This window comes from Gossypium hirsutum, chromosome A05 (assembly GCF_007990345.1).
Source record: "Gossypium hirsutum isolate 1008001.06 chromosome A05, Gossypium_hirsutum_v2.1, whole genome shotgun sequence".
NCBI classification, from domain to species: domain Eukaryota; kingdom Viridiplantae; phylum Streptophyta; class Magnoliopsida; order Malvales; family Malvaceae; genus Gossypium; species Gossypium hirsutum.
In genome coordinates, this window is record NC_053428.1 from 36082731 (window position 1) to 36103507 (window position 20777).

At 33.2% G+C, this 20777-nt stretch overlaps 1 protein-coding gene across 4 annotated transcripts; it reads right to left on the reverse strand.

Annotated features, from left to right (window-relative positions):
- Positions 1-5091: 5091 nt before the first annotated feature.
- Positions 5092-20415, reverse strand: LOC107904353 (uncharacterized). 4 transcript variants are annotated; one of them, XR_005926587.1, is made up of 4 exons: positions 19927-20406; positions 19763-19850; positions 19583-19680; positions 5092-5302 (listed from the first exon to the last, which is right to left on the reverse strand). XR_005926587.1 is itself a non-coding variant. In XM_041112315.1 (3 exons), the coding sequence occupies exons 1-3, from the start codon at positions 20194-20196 to the stop codon at positions 19616-19618; spliced, it is 375 nt and encodes a 124-aa protein (XP_040968249.1). In that variant the 5' UTR covers positions 20197-20415; the 3' UTR covers positions 19469-19615. The 4 variants fall into 4 exon arrangements, 2 of the variants coding, with proteins under 2 accessions (XP_040968249.1, XP_040968250.1); XR_001686203.2 differs by lacking the exon at positions 5092-5302 and having other exon boundaries at positions 19469-19680; positions 19927-20404; XM_041112315.1 differs by lacking the exon at positions 5092-5302 and having other exon boundaries at positions 19469-19680; positions 19763-19802; positions 19927-20415.
- Between the last annotated feature and the right edge of the window lie 362 nt (positions 20416-20777).

A 20777-nucleotide genomic window follows, 5' to 3' on the forward strand; every position in this document is an offset into this window, starting at 1 on the left:
TTGATATGTTAGTGAAGAGAAAATAAGAGAAAGTGATGAGAAATGGTGTAGAAAAAGAAAATAAGGGTGTTATAACATGGTAATTAATATATTGCACTAAAATAGTTTTGGACAACAGCAGTAGTCTAACTTTGAAAAATCATAAAAAAATTTATAAATCTAATTATAGGATGAATAAAATATGAAATTAAATCATATTAAGTCTAGTTTCTTATAGAAGAAATGATGTAAGCAATGGAATTGTAAATCATGAGATATGATGAATTTTGTGAGATAGGGTCAGAATGATTTCCGGTTCCCCTGTTCTAACTTTGTAAAATCATAAAAAATTGGATAAAAATAATTAGGGGCTTAAATTTATATTTTTATAACACTTAATGAGTCTATTTTCAATATAAACAAACTAGAACATCATTCAAATTCTGTACGAGGAGATAATTAATTTTTAGTGAAGAAGGGCCAGAACTGTCAGACAGCAGAATAGGGGTAAATTTAAAGAATAAACTGTACTTATTGGCTTAACCAAAAATTCTTAACATTTTATGGTAAGAATATATATGAGTCTAGTTTCAGGAAAAATTATCAAATCTTAATTTGGAGTTCTATAGCTCCAGATATAAATAATTTAGTGACTATGACGCAGATAGACAGATTGAATATTCATAAAAGTAAATAATAAAAATTATGGATAATGTTACTTACAAGTGTGTTATCTACATTAAGGATGTGGAATGGAGAGGAGAAGGAGGAAAAATATGTATGAATATTCATCTAGCATGGCTAATTTGTATATTTTAGGCTCAGGGACTAAATTGAATAAAAGTAAAACTTTATGTGTAATTTTGTAAAAATATCAAAAATGACCAAATTGCATGAAATGGATTATTTTATTATTTAAATTACAAAATTGAATGAAATTATTAATTTAGTTCAAGATCGGGGGAAAACATGCTTTAGGGATTAAATTGAAAAGTGTTGAAATTATGGAAAATTCTGATATTTTATAGAATTCATGGACTGTTATCAATACATATGAGAATAATAGCTGAAAATAAGGATTAAATTGCAAGAATTTTATTTTCCTGATCCTAAGGATGAAATCGTCATTAATTAAAAGTTTAGGGGCAAAATGGTAATTTTGCTTAGAGCATTAATTAAATGTATTAGAATATGAAATGAATCAAAATGATGATCAAATTTATTTATAAAGATCCAAACGACTCAAATATGAAACTTGATCGTGGAAAAGAAAAGATACCATGGCAACATGATATGAAATGTGCAAGACTATGGTTGAAAGATACCATGGCAACATGATTAGAAATGTGTAAGACCATGATTGAAAGATACCATGGAAACATGATATGAAATGTGTAAGACCATGGTTGAAAGATACCATGGCAACCTTATATGAAATGTGTAAGACCATGGTTGAAAGATACCATAGTAACGTGACATGAAAGAATAAGACCATGGTTGAAAGATACCATAGCAACATGATATGAAATGTGTAAGACCATGGTTGAAAGATACCATGGCAACCTGATATGAAATGTGTAAGACCATGATTGAAAGATACCATGGCAACATGACAGAAATTGAGTAAGACCATAGTTGAAAGACACTATGGCATCATGTCAAAGATAAATAAGACCATGGATGGGAGACGCTATGACATCTGTTGAACAATTGATATTCAGGGAATATGTATCAGATGACGAATGATTATATGAAATGATTGTGTGAAATGTTTACAAGAACTGGTCATATGGAAATATATGTACAAAATAGTTGTATGAAATAATTATGAAGATAGATAAACGAAATAAGTATAAGTACATGGAATATAATTTATGTTAAGATATAAGCTATTACCGAAATAAATATACATAAAATATATGGAAATGATGGAGCATGAAATATTGATATAATGAAATGAATGATATATGCTTATGAAGAAAATGTAAGAGCATGATATGTTTCATGACATGTACATATATGATTATCTTTGATATGCTGATACAAGGAAATTATGTAAGATGAGACTATTATTAAACTCAAGTGCGATATGCTGAGAAAATAGATATATCAATGTTGAATTTATATAAGATATGTGCAAGTATACTAACAATATTGCTGTTTGATGCTTATACAAGTGCCAAACTGTTGATTGAATGGTAATATATTTATTTATATGATGCATTGAATCGGTAAGTATTTAAAATTTTTTTAAGTGATCTGCATATGGTAGTAATGCTCCGAAACCCTGTTTTGGCAGCGGATACGGGTTAAGGGTGTTACACTAGTGATAACATATTTAATATATTTATGCATGAAATTATATCATGTTTAGTATGTGAGTATGCTTGGATTAGTAACTTAGATATAATCACACTTGGGTAAGTATATGAAAAAGGGGTAAGATGAATACTTGAAAGTGTGAGCAAACATGTCATGTATAAAACTTGAATATTAGTTTGAATTATATGTCTTAGATTGGTTGGTAAATATATTCAAATGTTGTTGTAGGTTGATGGAAATTTAGGTGAGAAATAAGGTTAGGAAATGACCTTATTTTGTCCACACCGGTAAACACACGAGCGTGTGTCTCAACCGTGTGACACACGGCTGTAGAAGCCCAAATTGTCCGGGCCCGATTATATCAAAACCCAACCAAACCTCTAAACCCACTAAAACCTTTAACTCATGACCCATTTACATCTACCCAAACCCATTACAAAACCCAAATATTAAACCCAATTCAAAAGCCCATTAAGCCCCCTCCCAAAAAAAACCTAACCCAAAAAAAAAGAAGAAAAACCTAACCCCAAAAAAAAAACCAAGAAACCCTAGCCACCTAGCCACTTTCCCACTTGCCCCATTTTTCCTCCCATTTTTTATATCCATTGTCTACCACCACCACCTACAAAATAGAAAATAAATAATAGAAAATCATGTAAAAGATGGCTATAAAAAGCCATTCAAAAATCATGTAAGAGGGGGGGATTTTTACAAAAATTGAAAAAGGAAAAAACACAAAAATCCCTTCAAATTTTGAACACAAAAGAAACATCAATAAAAAGGTTGCATCTTTTTCTTTTTTCCTCTTCTTTCGAATTTTTTTTCTTTTTTTGTATTGTTTTTTTTCTTTCTTTATATATACAGATATTGTTAAAAAAATTTTACCTTTTCCGGCCACCGCCCACGGTGGCCGGCGGTGGCCGGTGACGGGCGGCGACCGACGATCGACCGGTGACCGGCCCCCCTTGGCCGGATTTCCTTTCCCCCCTCCCTTTTCTCTTCTTTCCCCCTTCTTTTTTTTAGGTATTTTATATATATTATGTATATATTTTTTAATGCCATTAGTTATATATTTCTTATGTATATATTCTTAAATACTATTATATATACATATATATATATTTTAAATACCATATTGTGTATATATTATTATTACAAATTATTACTATTGCTAGTATTATTATAACTATTATTATATTAGTTTATATTTTATGTACATATGTATATATATTTTTTTTGTACATATCATTATTTTATATTATTGTTGTAAATTTTTTATGTATATATTTTTTATGTACGTTTCCTAATATTTTCTTTTATTGTAGATATTATTATTATTACATACTTTTATTATATGCATATATATATGTATTTTTATGTACATATTATTATTTTATATTATTATTACCAAATATATCATTTTTCCTATTTTATTATTAGTACATGATTTGTTTTTATTTTGTAAATATCATTATTATTGTTATTCTAATATTCTAGTATTCCATGTTAATATTTTTCATTAATGATATCATTTTTTTGCGTCCTTTATCTATTTTAATTTCTCACTTTAAGAATATTTTTTCTCATGTTTTAATTAATTTCAAAAATAAGGCAATGTACCAATTTAATATTAAGCCATCGATTTCATCGCTATGTTGGGTGAAATTCGTCGGCTTGTGTAAAAAACGGGACACCCTTTCTAAAAAAATCGAAAACTAAAAATTCTCATTTTTCAATCGGATCACGATTAAATATTATATTGAACTTGTATTTTTGAAAATCAAGTCAACACATGTTTATGAGATACCAATTTTGGGCGTCGCGAGGGTGCTAATACCTTCCTCGCGTGTAACTGACTCCCGAACCCCAATTTTTCACTGGACTTTCACGTAGCCTAAATTTGGCCTTCTTTTTGTTTTAAAATAATTTTATTAGGTGTCCGATCACACTTATAAAAAAGGATCGGTGGCGACTCCCTTTGTTAATAAAATCGAAAGTTGGTTTTCAAATGTTTAATAAATCGCCACAATTAGCGACCAAGCGAAACTAAAAAAATTTTTACGACGCTACAACGGCCATACGCACATGCGTGTGGTTTGGCCGTGTGTCTCTTGCATCCTTAAAATTTAGAAACAGAATGCTCAGAATTGGTCATACGGGTAGAGACATGGGCGAGTGACATAGCTGTGTGAATACTGCACCTAATTTTCAAAAATTAAATTATCCACACGGCCTAACACACAAGTGTGTGGATGACCGTGTAACCCAAGTTAGAGAGTTACACGGGTAAGGACACGGGCTGGAACACGGTCGTGTGCTTCATATCTAATGCCCACACGGCCTGAGACATGGGCGTGTCATTGGCCGTGTGAGCTACACGGCCTGGCCACACGGTCGTGTGTCCTCTGCACCTAAGAAAAATTTTGAGATTTCGCAAAAAATTTATGTAATCCCAGTTTAGTCCCGACACGATTCTAATATATATTTTGGGCCACGAGGACCCATACGAGGGACATTATGATTGACTGTGATTGATTTTCATAAACGAATAGTAAATGACATAAATTAATTGTAATTGAACTGTAAACTCCGGTAATGCTCAATAACCCTATTTCGACAACGGATACGGGTTAGGGGTATTACATTTATTAGTATCAGAGTCAGGTTTAGCCAATTCTTGGACTAACGTAGCAAGTATGAGTTTAGCTATACATGCCATTATATAAATTGTGATAGTGTAATATCTTCTGACTATTTTAAACATATTTTTCATATAGTAATATCATCCAAACAAGCAAGAGCTGAATCCGAGGAAGCTGAGAGCACTGCTCAAGCTTCAGTTCAAAAAGCTGCATCTAGTAGTAGTAGAAGGCCCGTATCTGAAGGCCGAGGTAATGAGGCAAAAGAAGCCGTCTTTCAAATGATGAACAAGTGGTTCACTGAATATTTGAGAACAAATCCTGCTGTACAAAAACCTCCCCTCCTGCTCCTCAACCGATTCCTGATATGTCATAAGGTATTGAATTATTTAGAACTGGTAAGCCTTCGGTGAATAAAATTTGTAAATATGGGGTAGAATAATTTAGAACTACTACCGAAGATGATCTGGAAAGGGCTAAATTTTGGTTGGAAAATACTATTAGGGTTTTAGATTAATTATCATGTACACAAGCTGAGTGCCTAAAATGTGTTGTATCATTATTGAAAGACACATATTATCAATGATGGAATACTTTGATTTCTGTTGTGCCAAGTGAAAATGTTATATGGGAGTTTTTCCAAACATAATTCAAAAGGAAGTATATTAGCCAAAGATTTCTGGATTAGAAAAAAGAAAAATTTCTAGAGCTTAAACAATAAAATATGACATTATCTGAATATGAGCTGGAATTCATTCGGTTAAGCAAGTATGCCAGAGAATGGGTTCCGACTGAGGTTGATATGTGTAAACATTTTGAAAAAGGATTAAATGAAGACATTAAACTATTGATAGGAATTCTTGAATTAAGGGAATTTATGGTACTGGTCGATCGAGCACACAAAGCCTAGAAATTAAGTAAAGAAAAGAAACAAGCAGAGAGGAAAGCCTAGATTTCTGGTAAAATATTTATGTGCAAGTCACAATCATCTATTTCAAAGAAATAAAAAAAATAGCATGATCGTTCTACCACATTTACGGGGTATTCTGGAAAAATATGAGGCTCTCAACACTCTAACCCGAGATCTTCGTTTCCATTTGTAATGAGTGTTGGAAGTGTTGGTAACCCTAAACCTAGATGCAAACACTACAATAAATTTTATTTTGGGAGTGTCGTATGAGAAGTGGAGCCTGCTATAAATGTGATTCTCTTGACCACTATCTTAAAGATGTTTCAGAAAGGATTGAAAGAGATACTGATCAGACTTCGAAGCCAAGTAACCCCGTCTTGAGAGGTAGACCCCCTTTACACCATGGTAATGTTAGTGGTAGCCGAAATGCTACAAAAGATTCAACAGTTAAGTCTGAAGCACGAGCACCCGCAAGGACATATACTATTCGTACAAGAGAAGATACCTCTGCACCAGACATCATTAATGGTACATTTTCTCTTCTTGATACTGATATTACTATTTTGATTGATCCTGGTTCAACATATTCATACATATGCACGAATTTAGTGTTTGTTAAAATTTACCTATTAAGTTCACTAAATTTATGGTTAAAGTTTTAAACCCCCTGAGCTAGCATGCTATGGTGGATAAAGTTTGTAAAAACTGTCTGTTGATGGTAAATGGTTAATATTTCTTGGTTGATCTGATGTTACTATCCTTTGATGAATTTGATGTAATTTTGGGAATGGATTTGTTAACCCAACATGATGCAGTTGTAAATTGTAAATAGAAATACATTGTGTTAAAATGTCAGAATGGTAAATTGCTGTGGGTTGAATCTAATAAACTGAATGGATTGTCTAATGTAATTTCAGCAATATCAGCATAGAAATATGTCAAAAAAGGGTATGATGCTTATCTTACATATGTGTTGGATACTAAAGTATCAGAATCAAAGATTAAATTAGTATTGATTGTTTGTGAATTTTCAGATGTATTTCCAGAAGAATTACTTGGGTTACCGCCAGTCAGAGAGGTTGAATTTTCTATAGATCTTATTTTTTGAACAACTCCAATATCAATAGCACCTTATAGAATGGCTCCACTAGAATTAAAAGAGTTGAAAGCACAGTTGCAATAACTTACTGACAGAGGATTTGCTGGACCCAGTTTTTCACATTGGGGTGCACTGGTTCTATTTGTAAAGAAGAAAGATGGATTGTTGAGGCTGTGCATTGATTACAGACAGCTCAACAAGGTTACAATCAAGAACAAGTATCCATTGCCTCAAATTGATGACCTGTTTGATCAACTGAAAGGTGTCACTGTGTTCTCTAAAATAGATCTCCGTTCTAGATACTATCAGTTGCGAGTGAAAGACTCACATGTACCGAAGACAGCTTTCAAGACCAGGTATGGACACTATGAATTCCTTCTGATGCCGTTCGGATTGATGAATTCATCTGCAGTATTTATGGATCCGATGAACAGAATTTTTAGACCGTATCTAGATAGGTTTGTGGCGGTATTTATCGATGATTTTCTAGTATATTCTCGAGATGAAAATGAACATGCTGTGATAAGCCGTAAATTATACATATTTTTACCCAATATTTAATGCATTTTATAGATGATTTCTCATTAGAATTGGTGAATTTGATGCTCCTAATGCTTTAATTTCATGTTGTGTACTTAGGAGAGCACCAAGAGTCAAAAGGAGCCAAAAAGGGACAAAATGGACCAAATTGAGAAGATGACACGGCTTAAGCCTTGCCACACGGGTAGCTCACACGCCCGTGGCTTTCGAGGGTGTCGACCAAGGTTTTCACAATTCACACGGCCTGGCCATTGACCCACACGGCCGTGTACAATTTAACGGATCGAACACGGCCTGGCAATCACATCACACGGTCGTGTCACACGGTCGTGTCACACGGGCGTGTCCCTACTGAGCCCAAGTTAAGTTCAATTCGGAAAAGGCCACTTTGAAAGGGTTTCGAAGCATTCCAAAGCCTATAAATACGCACTAAAGGAGGAGAAAAGGAGACGGAGAAGAGGGGTAAGGAATTACCCCAAGGAAGCCGATTGATCCATTTCAGAAGCTGGATTCATCATCAAGACTGGAGATCTCTCCTCAATTTCCCTTCAGGAGTTTTGGGTTTTTCTTTATGTTTTGTATTCTTTATTCTTCTGAGATGTTTTCTTATTTAGTTATGAACTAAATCTCCTAAATACCTAAGGGGAATGAAACCTAAGACGAATCTTGTTATTATTTTCTTAATCGTATGATAAACATTTAACTTGTTCTTAATTATGTGTTCTTAATTCTTGTTTTGATATCCCAGGATATTGATTCAAGACACGCTCTTATTCAGAGGAGGAATAGACCCTGTCTAAGAGTACATTTGCCATAATTTAGCGGAGTTGATTGCGCGCCTAGAAATAGGGTGACAAGATTTTGCCAGATTAGGGTGAAACCTAATAAGGGGATCCATAGATCGAGTTAATGCAACCCTAGAGCATTAATTAGAGAAAAGTCTCGGTTATTCAATCTAGGGATTAAACGTTATTAGTCTTGAATAGGGATAATAACATAACTTAGGGATCTCTACGGAACAAGTTGAATGACTAAATCGTCTGATTCAGAGCCAGAATAACAAGTAAAGTCTAGATGGATTTTTCCTTAGGTATTGTCTCAAGTCAATCGATTTTTCCAAAAGCAATTCCGCTATTCTTTTCTCTGTGCGTTCTTAGTTTAAATAATTAGTTAATTAAAACAAACCTTTTTATTCCTAGGCTAGATAATAAAAAGATAGTTATTACTAGTATTTTTGGTTCCCTTGGGTACGATATCCCGATCTTGCCATTACTATACTGTTGTTCGATAGGTGCGCTTGCCTTTTCGTCATGATAATAGTTAGTCTAGGTTTGATCTTCATTATAAATATTTATTACTTCATTATAAAACCAAGACAAATTAGCTGCCTCCTGTAATTGCAGCTAATCAAAATCCTACTCTACGTACTATGTATGACTATGTTAAACCCTCTTTAACAGAAACTGAATCAAGTATAGTTAGACCTGCTATTGCTGCGAATAATTTTAAATTAAAACCTAACACTATTCAGATGATACAACAGTTTGTTCAGTTTGATGGCTTGCGGGATGAAGATCCCAACACTCACTTAGTAAATTTTCTAGAATTTTGCGATACATTCAAAATCAATGGCGTTTCTGATGATGCCATCCATCTTCGGTTATTTCCCTTCTCACTGAGAAATAAAGCTAAACAGTGGTTAAACTCATTACCACGAGGGTCTATCACTACTTGGGAGCAAATGACCGAGAAATTTTTACTAAAATATTTTTCGCCGGCTAAAATGGCTAAATTACGCAATGATATCTCTTCTTTTATGTAGATGGACTTAGAAACACTTTACGATGCATGGGAGAGATACAAGGATTTATTGAGAAGGTGCCTCACCATGGGTTACCTCTATGTTGCAAGTTCAAACGTTCTACAATGGTGTGAATCCCTTGACAAGACAAATGATTGACACTGCTGCTGGCGGAACTATCAACAATAAAATACTGGAAGATACCTACGAATTCATAGAGGAGATGTTACTGAACAACTATCAATGGCAAGTCATGAGGACTAAGCCAACAAAAACAGCCGGCATTTATAACATCGATTCAGTCACCATGCTCTCTAATCAGGTAGAACTTCTCAATAAACAGATTAATAGTTTTCTTGGTTTTACGCAGGTACATCCAGTAATGAGGTGTGACTCAAGCAGAGGAGGTGTGCATACAGAATACCAATCCTTCAATCCTACAACTAAAGAAGAATAAGTCAACTATATGGGTAATAATAACTTTAGATCTCAAAATAATCCATATAGTAATACCTATAATACAGGTTGGAGAAACCACCCAAATTTTTCCTGGGGAGGTCAAGGGAATTAAAAGCTACAAAATCCTCAAGGTTTTCAACAGCCACCTTATCACCAAGAGAAGAAGCCGAACCTTGAAGAGATGCTCTCTAAATTCATCTCGGTGTCAGAAACTCATTTTCAAAATACCGAGACTGCACTTAAGAATCAACAAGCATCGATCCAAGGACTCGAAACTCAGATAGGCCAGCTGTCCAAACTAACCTCTGAAAGACTACAAGGTAGCCTACCAAGTAATACTGAACCTAATCCGAGGGAACACCTTAATGCAATTAGCACTCAAAATAAGGACGGACTCATTATACCCGAGCCAGAAATACAGCAAAACAACGCGACGAACAAAAGACGAGAAGAGGTAAACGATAATGATCCCAAACAGGTAAGTACGAATCATGAACCTCGTGTGCCATATCCTAAAGCGATGACGAAAGATAGAACAGAAGAACAATTCGGTAAGTTTGTCAAACTCTTAAAGAAATTACATATTAACTTACCCTTTATTAAAGTTCTTTCGCAGAATTCAGCAAAATTCTTAAAGGAACTTCTGAGCAATAAAATGAAATTAGACACTATATCGCATGTGGAACTCAATGCAGTCTACTCAGCTATTCTAAAGAACAAGCTACCTAACAAATTGCAAGATCCAGGGAGTTTTACAATTCCTTACTTAATTGGTAGTTTATCTGTGAATAATGCTTTAGCTGATCTAGGGGCAAGTATAAATGTTATGCCCTATAAAATGTTTAAACGACTAAGTCTTGGTAAACCCAAACAGACTAGGATGAGCATACAATTGGCTGACAAAATAGTTAGATTTCCTAAGGGTATTATTGAAGATGTTCTCGTTAAAATTGATAAATTTATTTACCCAGTAGACTTTGTTGTCTTAGATATGGATGAGGATAATGAGGTACCTTTAATTTTAGGACGACCTTTTTTAGCAACTGCCAGAACCATTATTAATGTAGGCACATGAGAGCTAACACTTCGTGCAGGTGATGACGCAGTAACACTCTAAACACGCGACTCAGTCAAAACCCTTAAGGCTCAGGAAAATGCTACAAAAACTGTCGATGATAAAACTAATATTCAATCGTCCTTGCAGGAACCTCCTCGAACAAAGACAACAGAGACAGTGCACTACTATCATAGAGGAGCTAGACGAATGGCGAGAACACAAACCGAGAATACATAATAAACCAAAACTACGCAAAAACAAGCCCGATACCTCTCCTAATCAACTTTAGGTCGGCGATACAGTCTTACTAGATGTTGTTGATCCTCACATTGTCACTACCACACCAAATAAGGAAATCCCTCTTACGGTACTCAGTATTTTTCCATTCGGTACAGTGGAGGTAAGTCATCCCAAGTTCAGCACTTTTAAGGTAAATAACACCCGTTTAAAACCTTATTTTAAAATTGACAACAGGAATGAAAAGTATGAACTCCTCAAACCACCATGATCATTCAACAGAGAGGTAAGTCGAGCTTAGACTATAAACAAGCGCTTCTCAAGAGGCAAACCGAGTACTAACCATTTTAAATTATTTTAAATTCAAGTTTTAAACATTTAGGTCACTAACAGAGTATTTGAAGCACAGGTTCCCAGCACCACACGGCCAGTAACACAGTTGTGCTTAAGGCCATGTGCCCAACATGGAGGGAAACACGTCCGTGCAATACGGCCGTGTGAAAATAGAATAAATGATTTCCCTAAAACACGGGATGTGATAAATCCCCACGGCCATGCGACATGGCCGTGGGTGAACTTGATAGAGGAACACGGGCGTGGGAATAGAAACACACGAGTGTGCTAGGGATAAGGCTCGATTCTGTTTCTTCGACACGGGCATGAGACATGCCCGTGCCGCTAAGCCATGGACAACAATACACGGGCGTGGTACCTTAACATGGGTGGGGGAAAAGCGAACAAAGCTAGGTACGGCCGTGCGATATGGCCGTGTACCACACACGCCCAAAACACACGGGCATGGGAGAATAGCCAATCATGACCTAAAATTGCAAGATTCGAAACACATGGGCTCACCCTCATACGTACACGGGCGTGGCCTAGGCTGTGTGGCCCTCCCCTTTATAAGCAAATCACTGTTCATTTTTTCTTCCTTTCAAAAAAAAAAGCCTAACCAAAATCTCTCCTTCTCCACTCCCTGATCCCTATTCTCAACCACCACTACCCTCTCGTCCAGTTCATGTGGCAGCTTTATATGCTGACATCTCTGAGCACCTCACCCGATTCAAGCTTTAGTGTTTTCAACGATTTGACAACATTGATGCTACTCTACAGCAGATTTGTCAGCACCTTCCTATCTCATCGCCAGTCCCACCTCGCGAACCATCCAGCAATGAAGATATCTAGAAATATTGATTTATTATTTTATGTTTTTACTAATTATTGAAACCATTTCTATTTTTTTATTAGACTTTAGATATTTTATTTTTCCTTATTAATTTCGGCTATTTCTTTTTGAGTATTTATCCTTTCTAATATCCCCTAAAAAGTTCCTGATTTTATCCAAATTATATAGAGCTCTTGAGCTCATCATCACATAGGAACTAAAGCTCTACCGGGAAACGTTCTCTACGACTTCCATGTCCTGCTCGACCACGACTATAGCTACCACTAAGTATAATATTCTTTTGGCGCAGGACTTATGGCCTAATGAACCTCTACGACCGCCGGAGTATCCTTATCCACTCTCAAACCAATCACTCTCCAAAACTCTAGTTCGAGGAATTCCTCATCCAGGAAGTTTCACTTCTCCCCCTATCTTATTTTTTCTCTAACATCTATCTTTGTACATTGAGGGCAATGTACATCTTAAGTGTGGGGGGTATTTATTTCACTATCAAAAAAATCCCTGAATAATCACCTTATTCTCATGAAAAACTCTCATATCATATTTAGGATAAATTTTAATTGATTTATGATTTTGATTGATATATTTTGAATTAAAACATAGGGATTTATGCATTGATTTTTTAAACTTTAAGACATTAGAGAATCAAGTATGATAAGTTGATTTTTAAGATATTAAATTATAAGTTGTTTCCCCAAGTCGAAGTATTACTTTGAATTAAAATTCACGAGCCTAAACATAAAAAAGCCATAATTTTTTGTGAGATTTTTTAGCCTTTTAAGCATCTATTCATCCTTTCATACTCACTTTTATTATTGCTTTGAGTGCGTCAATATTGAATTGTTATTTTAGAACTTGCTTGATTATGCATGTCGAGACCACACCATTGATTTGATATATCAAAATGATTAAGGCACTTAGGATTAACCCACTCATGCCATGAAAAGCTTACCTCCATGATTAACCCCTAGTAAACCCCCTTGAGCCCAACAAACCAATTCTTGTATTACCCTTAATATTAACCTTTAACCCATTATTGTTGAAATTCTCTAAATTAATCCCTATTTTTGTTGAGATTTGAGTTGAATAGATTGCCTAGCTATGTTTTGTTCTTGATATTTAGCCTACATTATTTAACTTGTTCTTAAAAAAGAACACACAACTATGTATACATATCTATAATTTCATATTCTGAGAGAAGCTCTATTGTACACAAGTGAAGATTAACTCTTTTTTTAGTTAGGCAACTTTTCAATTCAATCTTGATTCTAACCCTTTCTTTCAGCTTGTGACCACACCCCCTAACCAAGCCTCATTACACCCCTTTAAAAACCTTTTGATTGATGTATCATCTTAAAATTAAGTGGTGGAGATTTAATTTTCATGCAAGCCTATGGTAATGACTTTCCATTATTGACTATTAAGTGATTCCTTTATTGTCCTTAAAACACCTCGAGTGATTTGAGTGAATCTTTAGTGAGGATGTAAAACTCTGTGATATTCTGAATTAAAGGTAATTACTTAGATGAGGAAGACACTTATATTTTCGGGATAACATGCTCAACTTAGAATGATTGAAACTTTTATGTTCTTTTAGTTAAATTCTCAATGTATGATTACCTATGGATTAATTTAAGATATTATTGATAGAAATTATAAGTTGAGAAGGATTCATTCTGATTATGAGTTGAGAATTTTGCTTGAGGACAAGCAAATGCTTAAGTGTGGGGGTATTTGATAAACCGTAAATTATACATATTTTTACCCTATGTTTAATGTATTTTATAGATGATTTCTTATTAGAATTGGTGAATTCGATGCTCCTAATGCTTTAATTTCATGTTGTGTACTCAGGAGAGCATCAAGAGTCAAAAGGAACCAAAAACGAGTCAAAAAAGGACAAAACGGACCAAATCGAGAAGATGACACGGCTTAAGCCTTGCCACACGGGCAGCTCACACGCCCGTGTCTTTCGAGAGTGTCGACCAAGGCTTTCACGATTCACACGGCCTGGCCATTGACCTACATGGCCGTGTACAATTTAATGGATCGAACACGGCCTGGCAATCACGTCACATGGCCGTGTCGCACGGGCATGTCCCTGCTGAGCCCAAGTTAAGTTCAATTTGGAAAAGGCCACTTTAGAGGGTTTCGAGGCATTCCAAAGCCTATAAATACGCACTAGAGGAGGAGAAAAGGAGACGGAGAAGAGGGGTAAGGAATTACCCAATGAAGCCAATTGATCCATCTCAGAAGTCGGATTTATCATTAAGACTGAAGATCTCTCCTCAATTTCCCTTCAAGAGTTTTGGGTTTTCTTTATGTTTTGTATTTTTTATTCTTCTGAGATGTTTTCTTATTTAGTTATGAACTAAATCTCCTAAATACCTAAGGGGAATGAAACCTAAGATGAATCTTGTTGTTATTTTCTAAATCGTATGATAAATATTTAACTTGTTCTTAATTATGTGTTCTTAATTCTTGTTTTGATATCCCAAGATATTGATTCAAGACACGCTCTTATTCAGAGGAGGAATAGACCCTGTCTAAGAGTACATTTGCCATAATTAAGCGGAGTTGATTGCGTACCTAGAAATAGGGTGACAAGATTTTGCCGGATTAGGGTAAAACCTAATAAAGAGATCTATAGATCGAGTTAATGCAACCCTAGAGCGTTAATTAGAGAAAAGTCTCAGTTATTCAATCTAGGGATTAGATGTTATTAGTCTTGAATAGGGATAATAACATAACTTAGGGATCTCTACAGAATAAGTTGAATGAATAAATCGTTCGATTTGGAGCCAGAATAACAAGTACAGTCTAGTTGGATTTTTCCTTAGGTATTGTCTCAAGTCAATCGATTTTCCCAAAAGCAATTCCCCAATTCTTTTCTCTGTGTGTTCTTAGTTTAAATAATTAGTTAATTAAAACAAACCCTTTTATTCCTAGGCTAGATAATAAAAAGATAGTTATTACTAGTATTTTTGGTTTCCTTGGGTACGATATCCCGATCTTGCCATTACTATACTATTGTTCGATAGGTGCGCTTGCCTTTTCGTCGTGATAATAGTTAGTCTAGGTTTGATCTTCATTATAAATATTTATTACTTGTTACGAATCACTGCAATCATGCTAATCATTTGAGAATTGTACTGCAAACTTTGTGGGAGAAACAATTGTATGCCAAATTTAGTAAATGTGAATTTTGGCTTCGAGAAGTTGGTTTTCTTGGACATATAGTATTTTCTGAAGGTATCAGGGTGGATCTGACTAAAATTTCAGCAATTGTTAATTGGAAACCACCAAAAAATGTGTCTCAATTCAGAAGATTTCTGGGACTAGTAGGATATTATCGGAAGTTTGTTCAAGGGTTTTCAATGATAGCTTCTCTGATGACTCGTTTATTGTAGGAAGATGTGAAATTTGAGTGGTCTAATAAATGTCAGCAGAGTTTTGTCAGATTGAAAGCTTTGTTGAATGAAGCACCCGTACTAGTTCAACCTGAATCAAGTAAAGAATTTGTAATTTACAGTGATGCATCAATGAATGGTTTAGGCTGTGTTTTGATGCAATAAGGCAAAATAATAGCTTATACTTCTAGACAGCTAAAACGACATGAAAGAAATTACCTGATACATTATTTGGAGTTAGCAACTATTGTGTTTGCATTGAAAATTTGGCGACATTACTTGTTTGGTGAAAAGTGTCACATATTCTAAAAGTTTGAAGTATTTGATGTCGCAAAAAGTTTTGAATATGAGACAGCGAAGATGACTTGAATTGTTAAAAGATTATGATTTGGTTAATGAATACCATTCGGGAAAAGTCAATGTGGTTGTTGATGCTCTAAGCAGAAAATCTTTGTTTGCTTTGCGAGCAATGAATACTCGATTATCTTTGTCTAATGATGGTTCAATTGTAGTTGGGTTAAAAGCTAGACCAATAATCCTACAACAGATTTGTGAAGCTTAGAAGAATGATGATGAATTACAAGCTAAACGGGTACAATGAAGTCAACTTCCAATTCTAAATTTTAGATTGATTTTGATAATTGTCTGTTATTTAGAGACTGAATATGTGTACTGAAGAATTTAGAGTTGATACAAAAGAATTTGCACGAAGCTCATAATGGTACTCTGTCTGTTCATCAAGAAGTAATAAAATGTATAATGATTTGAAAAAGATGTATTGGTGGCCGGGAATGAAACGAGATATTCCTGAATTTGCATAAATGTTTGATATGTCAGTAAGTAAAAGTTGAACATCAGGTGTCTTCAGGATTACTACAACCAGTAACGATACCGGAATGGAAATGGGAAAGAGTTACTATGGATTTTGTATCAAGATTACCCTTATCCCCGAAAAAAAAAAGATGTCATTTGGGTAATAGTTTACCGTTTAACGAAGTCTGCACATTTTACTCCGGTACGTATGAATTTCTCCCTGGATAGTTTGGCTGAATTATATGTTTCTGAGATTGTCAGACTACATGGAGTGCCAGGACGATGTTAGCTACGGAATTAAAACAATTAAAATACATCAATACAACACAATTTAATTTCACATTGAATATTTCAATTTTTACTCAATATTTGCTTAAATTTTAATTTAGTCCGTAAACCGAGACTAATTTTATTCTTCACATTTAATCCTATATTTTTATACTAATTTTCACTTTAAGCTAAATTTAGCTCCCTATTTTTAATTAAATCCCTAAATTTCAAATTTTTCACAATTTAGTCTCTATTACCCAAAATTTACAATTTATTCTACAATTTAATCATTTTCCATTTCTAGCTTAAAAATCTATCAATTTAATCCCTAATACTAAAACTATTCAACATTAACAACATTTAAAATCTTAATCAATACTAAAATTTTAACATGAGTCAGGTAGTACTTAACATTGAGATTCCAAAAATATAAAAATTATAAAAAAGGACTAAATTAATTGACCGATTGAAGTTTAAACCATAAGTTCCCTATAGCCGTGCGTTAACCCTTCTTCTTTTCTCTTTTTCTCTCTTTTCTTTGATCAGTTTTTGCATGCATCCACTTTATTTTTAAATCTTTTGTTTTATTATACTTTATTTTATTAATATTATAACATATATACATGTATATACATTTCTTATTATGTAATATAACATATAATATATAATAAGTAAACCTATATAGAATATAAAAAAAATCATCATTAATGCCGTCCACTTAAAGAAATAAAGGTATAATTGTTTCTTTAGTCCCTTTAATTAATTTTTAATCTATAATTCAACTTTTACTCTATATGTGATTTAGTCCTTATACTACAATAATTCTTAATTCATGCATATTCACTTAAACAAAATCTAATTAACTGCACAACTAACTTTGTAAATACTTATTAAAAATATTTACAAGTCCAATTTATAGGAACATAGTCCTGGAAATACACTTTCCAACACCCCTGACTATAGGATCGTTACAGAAATACCTTTAAAAAAAACTTTAAATTTACTCTTGTTGTTAACAATATGATATTTACTTCAAGGTTCATAGAAATAGTCCTCGAAGTTGGTCATTAAAATTGAACATTAAATCCAGAGTTAAAATATATGTCTTTGAAAAATCCAATTGTTATGAACATTAATTTTTCATAAGAAAGAAATGTGAAAGAATTAATTAAATTTCTTTTTGGATAATTATTTTTTTAATTTTATAAAATAATTAAGGGATTATTATGTGTTCTATTTATTTTTAATTATTTTTTAGTACTAATAATCTGATTTAATGACAAATCATCTACCAAATTAATTAAAAACTAAAAATTATGCTAGTCAGAGTGAAAATTTTATTTTTTACAAATATTTAAATATTTTTTATTATATATTATATTTTTAAAATTTGTATTTTCTATTATTTTTAATGGTGTTTAGTTAATTTCTAACACTAGTTTCTTAAAAAAATAAATAAAAAGAGTTATGTACCAAATTAGATAATTTCAACCATAAATACAATAATTAATAGATGTGGGATCCCTCTGTTTTAAAAGTTGAAAGCTTTGGTTAAGTTAGATGATCAAATTGATAAAATTTGTAAATGTGAAGGGTTAGATTTATTGAATTATTTAGAATTAGGATCAAATTGATAGAATATATAAGTATTGAGAACTAAATGTGTTATTATACTAATTAGAAAAAGACTTTTCGTTATCAATTTAATGATGAGTGACCAAAATAGGAATGAGTTCAAACATTAGTGTCTAAATTGAACATTTTTAAAGTTGAGTGATTAAAACAAAAACGTGGACATAATTGGGTGACCATTTATGTTGTTTACCTAGAAAAGAACTAAAACTAAAAAGGTCAAAAAAAAAAGGGTAAGGTTTTGTTATGAAATAAAGATAAAAGAGAGTAAAGAACAAAGAAATTGGGAGAGCAAAAGAACTATTATGTTTTATTGATCAATAGAGATGTTTACAATGCTTCTCCAAAGTCTATAATTATAGACATAAAAAGGATAAATGAAATAAAATTCTACTTCTAATGAATACTAGAATCCTAAAGTACATCAAAGTTATCTTGATTTTGATTGACATCCACTTAATAATAAAATATTTATAACATTTCCCCTTAGATATCCATTGGAAGATAATATGCCTCGTTAAAACTTTACTAAGATAAAAATTTTGTGGGACGAAAATCTTAGTGAAGGAAAAAAAAAAGTACACTTATCATAATACGCATAACATATTGCCTCATTAAAAATCTTACCAAAAAAACCCAGTAGAACAAAACCTTGATTAAAGAAAAAAAAAAGAAAGGTAGAAGATGACCATTTTAATTAATGATTTTGACTTTTATACTTATAATTAACGTAACTAAATCAACATTAATTTATTTAAATTTAATTAAGCTAACCTTGGTGGACTTTTATTGTCATCCACCACCGTTTGGCCATATAAGTTGGTCTAATTGCTCATTTGGTCCTTTGATTAATTAAAAATCTATAGTGGTAAATTTTTACAATTTAGTCCTTATACATTAATTAACTATCAATTTGAAAAATTAAGCGACCAAACTTTAATAAACTTTAATATTAATCTCTTCAATATTAAATATTAATATTTACAGACTTAGACATCGGAAATGAGATTCTGAAACTATTGTTTCCGGTACTACTAAAAATTTAACTGTAACAACATCATTTTTTATTATATGACTATCAAGTGAATTTTTTTATCAAAAATATCACATCAAAGAATTGAACATAAAATCTTAACAATGTCAAGAGCTGAACCTTTATTTTGAAACTTGAAATGTAAATAAACTAAATTCTTAAGAATAAAAACAAAAAGAATATGAAAGAGAATACCAGGGTCTGAGTTCTATTTTGAGACACCCTCTTCTAGTTGTGGTAGCCCATTGGTCCCCTCCACTGGTGGGTTAAGTTTAATATGGATACGAGGTAATCTGGACCAAGAAATCAAGCTAGTTCAGGGTTTATTCAGGATGACATGGGGCAAATATTAGGTTCAAGGTATCGTATCCATACATAGGCTTGTACGGTGTGTATGGCTGAAGTGATGGCGGTCCTGCATGGATTATAGATTGCCCAAGAAATCGGTTTTCGGTGAATCATCCTGGAAAATGATTCAAGGACAGTAATAAGGAAATTACAATCAACTAATAAGGATTACTCAGCTCTTTGACCTATACCTGAGATGTGAAAGCTCTATCGAAAATTTTTGAGCTCTGTCGCTTCCCGTCTCGAGGATGTAATACTACTGCGCATTCAATAGCAGCTTTGGGTCGGAAAGAGTCGACTGACTGGTTCTGGGTGGAGGATGTTCCTCTAGAAGCCCAAGAAGCTTTTGTAGAGGATCGATGCTGGCTAGACCCACTGTGAGGTTGAATGCTCTGCTTGGTTCTGGGATTGAGGTATTTCATGATTTTGGAAAAGGTTCCCTCAATCTCCCTTCTTATCATAACAATTTCAGTAAGTTATGTAGGGGGTTCATTGTTTTCATTGGATTGGTGGATGATGGTTAATTGTTTGCTATTCATTTTAGGGTTTCAAAGTGTGTTGCTTTGTTTTGATTTTGGGTACTTATCTAAATTGTTTATGTTGTCTCTTCAACTTTTAGCTGTACTTTAATAGCCTTAGGAATTTTGTTGCCGCGTGTCTTTACAATGTTCTGCTGGTGTTTGTGTTTGTATTTGGCCATTATCCCATTAATAAAACCAATACGAATATTTTCAAAAATAAAAATAAAAAGACTAAATCTCAAATATAGAGATTTGAAGTATATTTTAACCGATTTTAATTTCAATATTTAAGATTTGAGTCTAACTTATTTTAAAATATATAATATTTATTGTGTAATTTATATTATAAATATATATAATTGTGATTTAAACAATAAAAGTCTATATAATGAATAATATATAACTGACGTAAATTTCTTTTATTTTCTATCATATTACTAAATTGATATTTAAAAAAAATTATAATATTTAATTTATATTGTTAATTAAAAAAGTTGACATAAAATAAAATTTGTGATAAT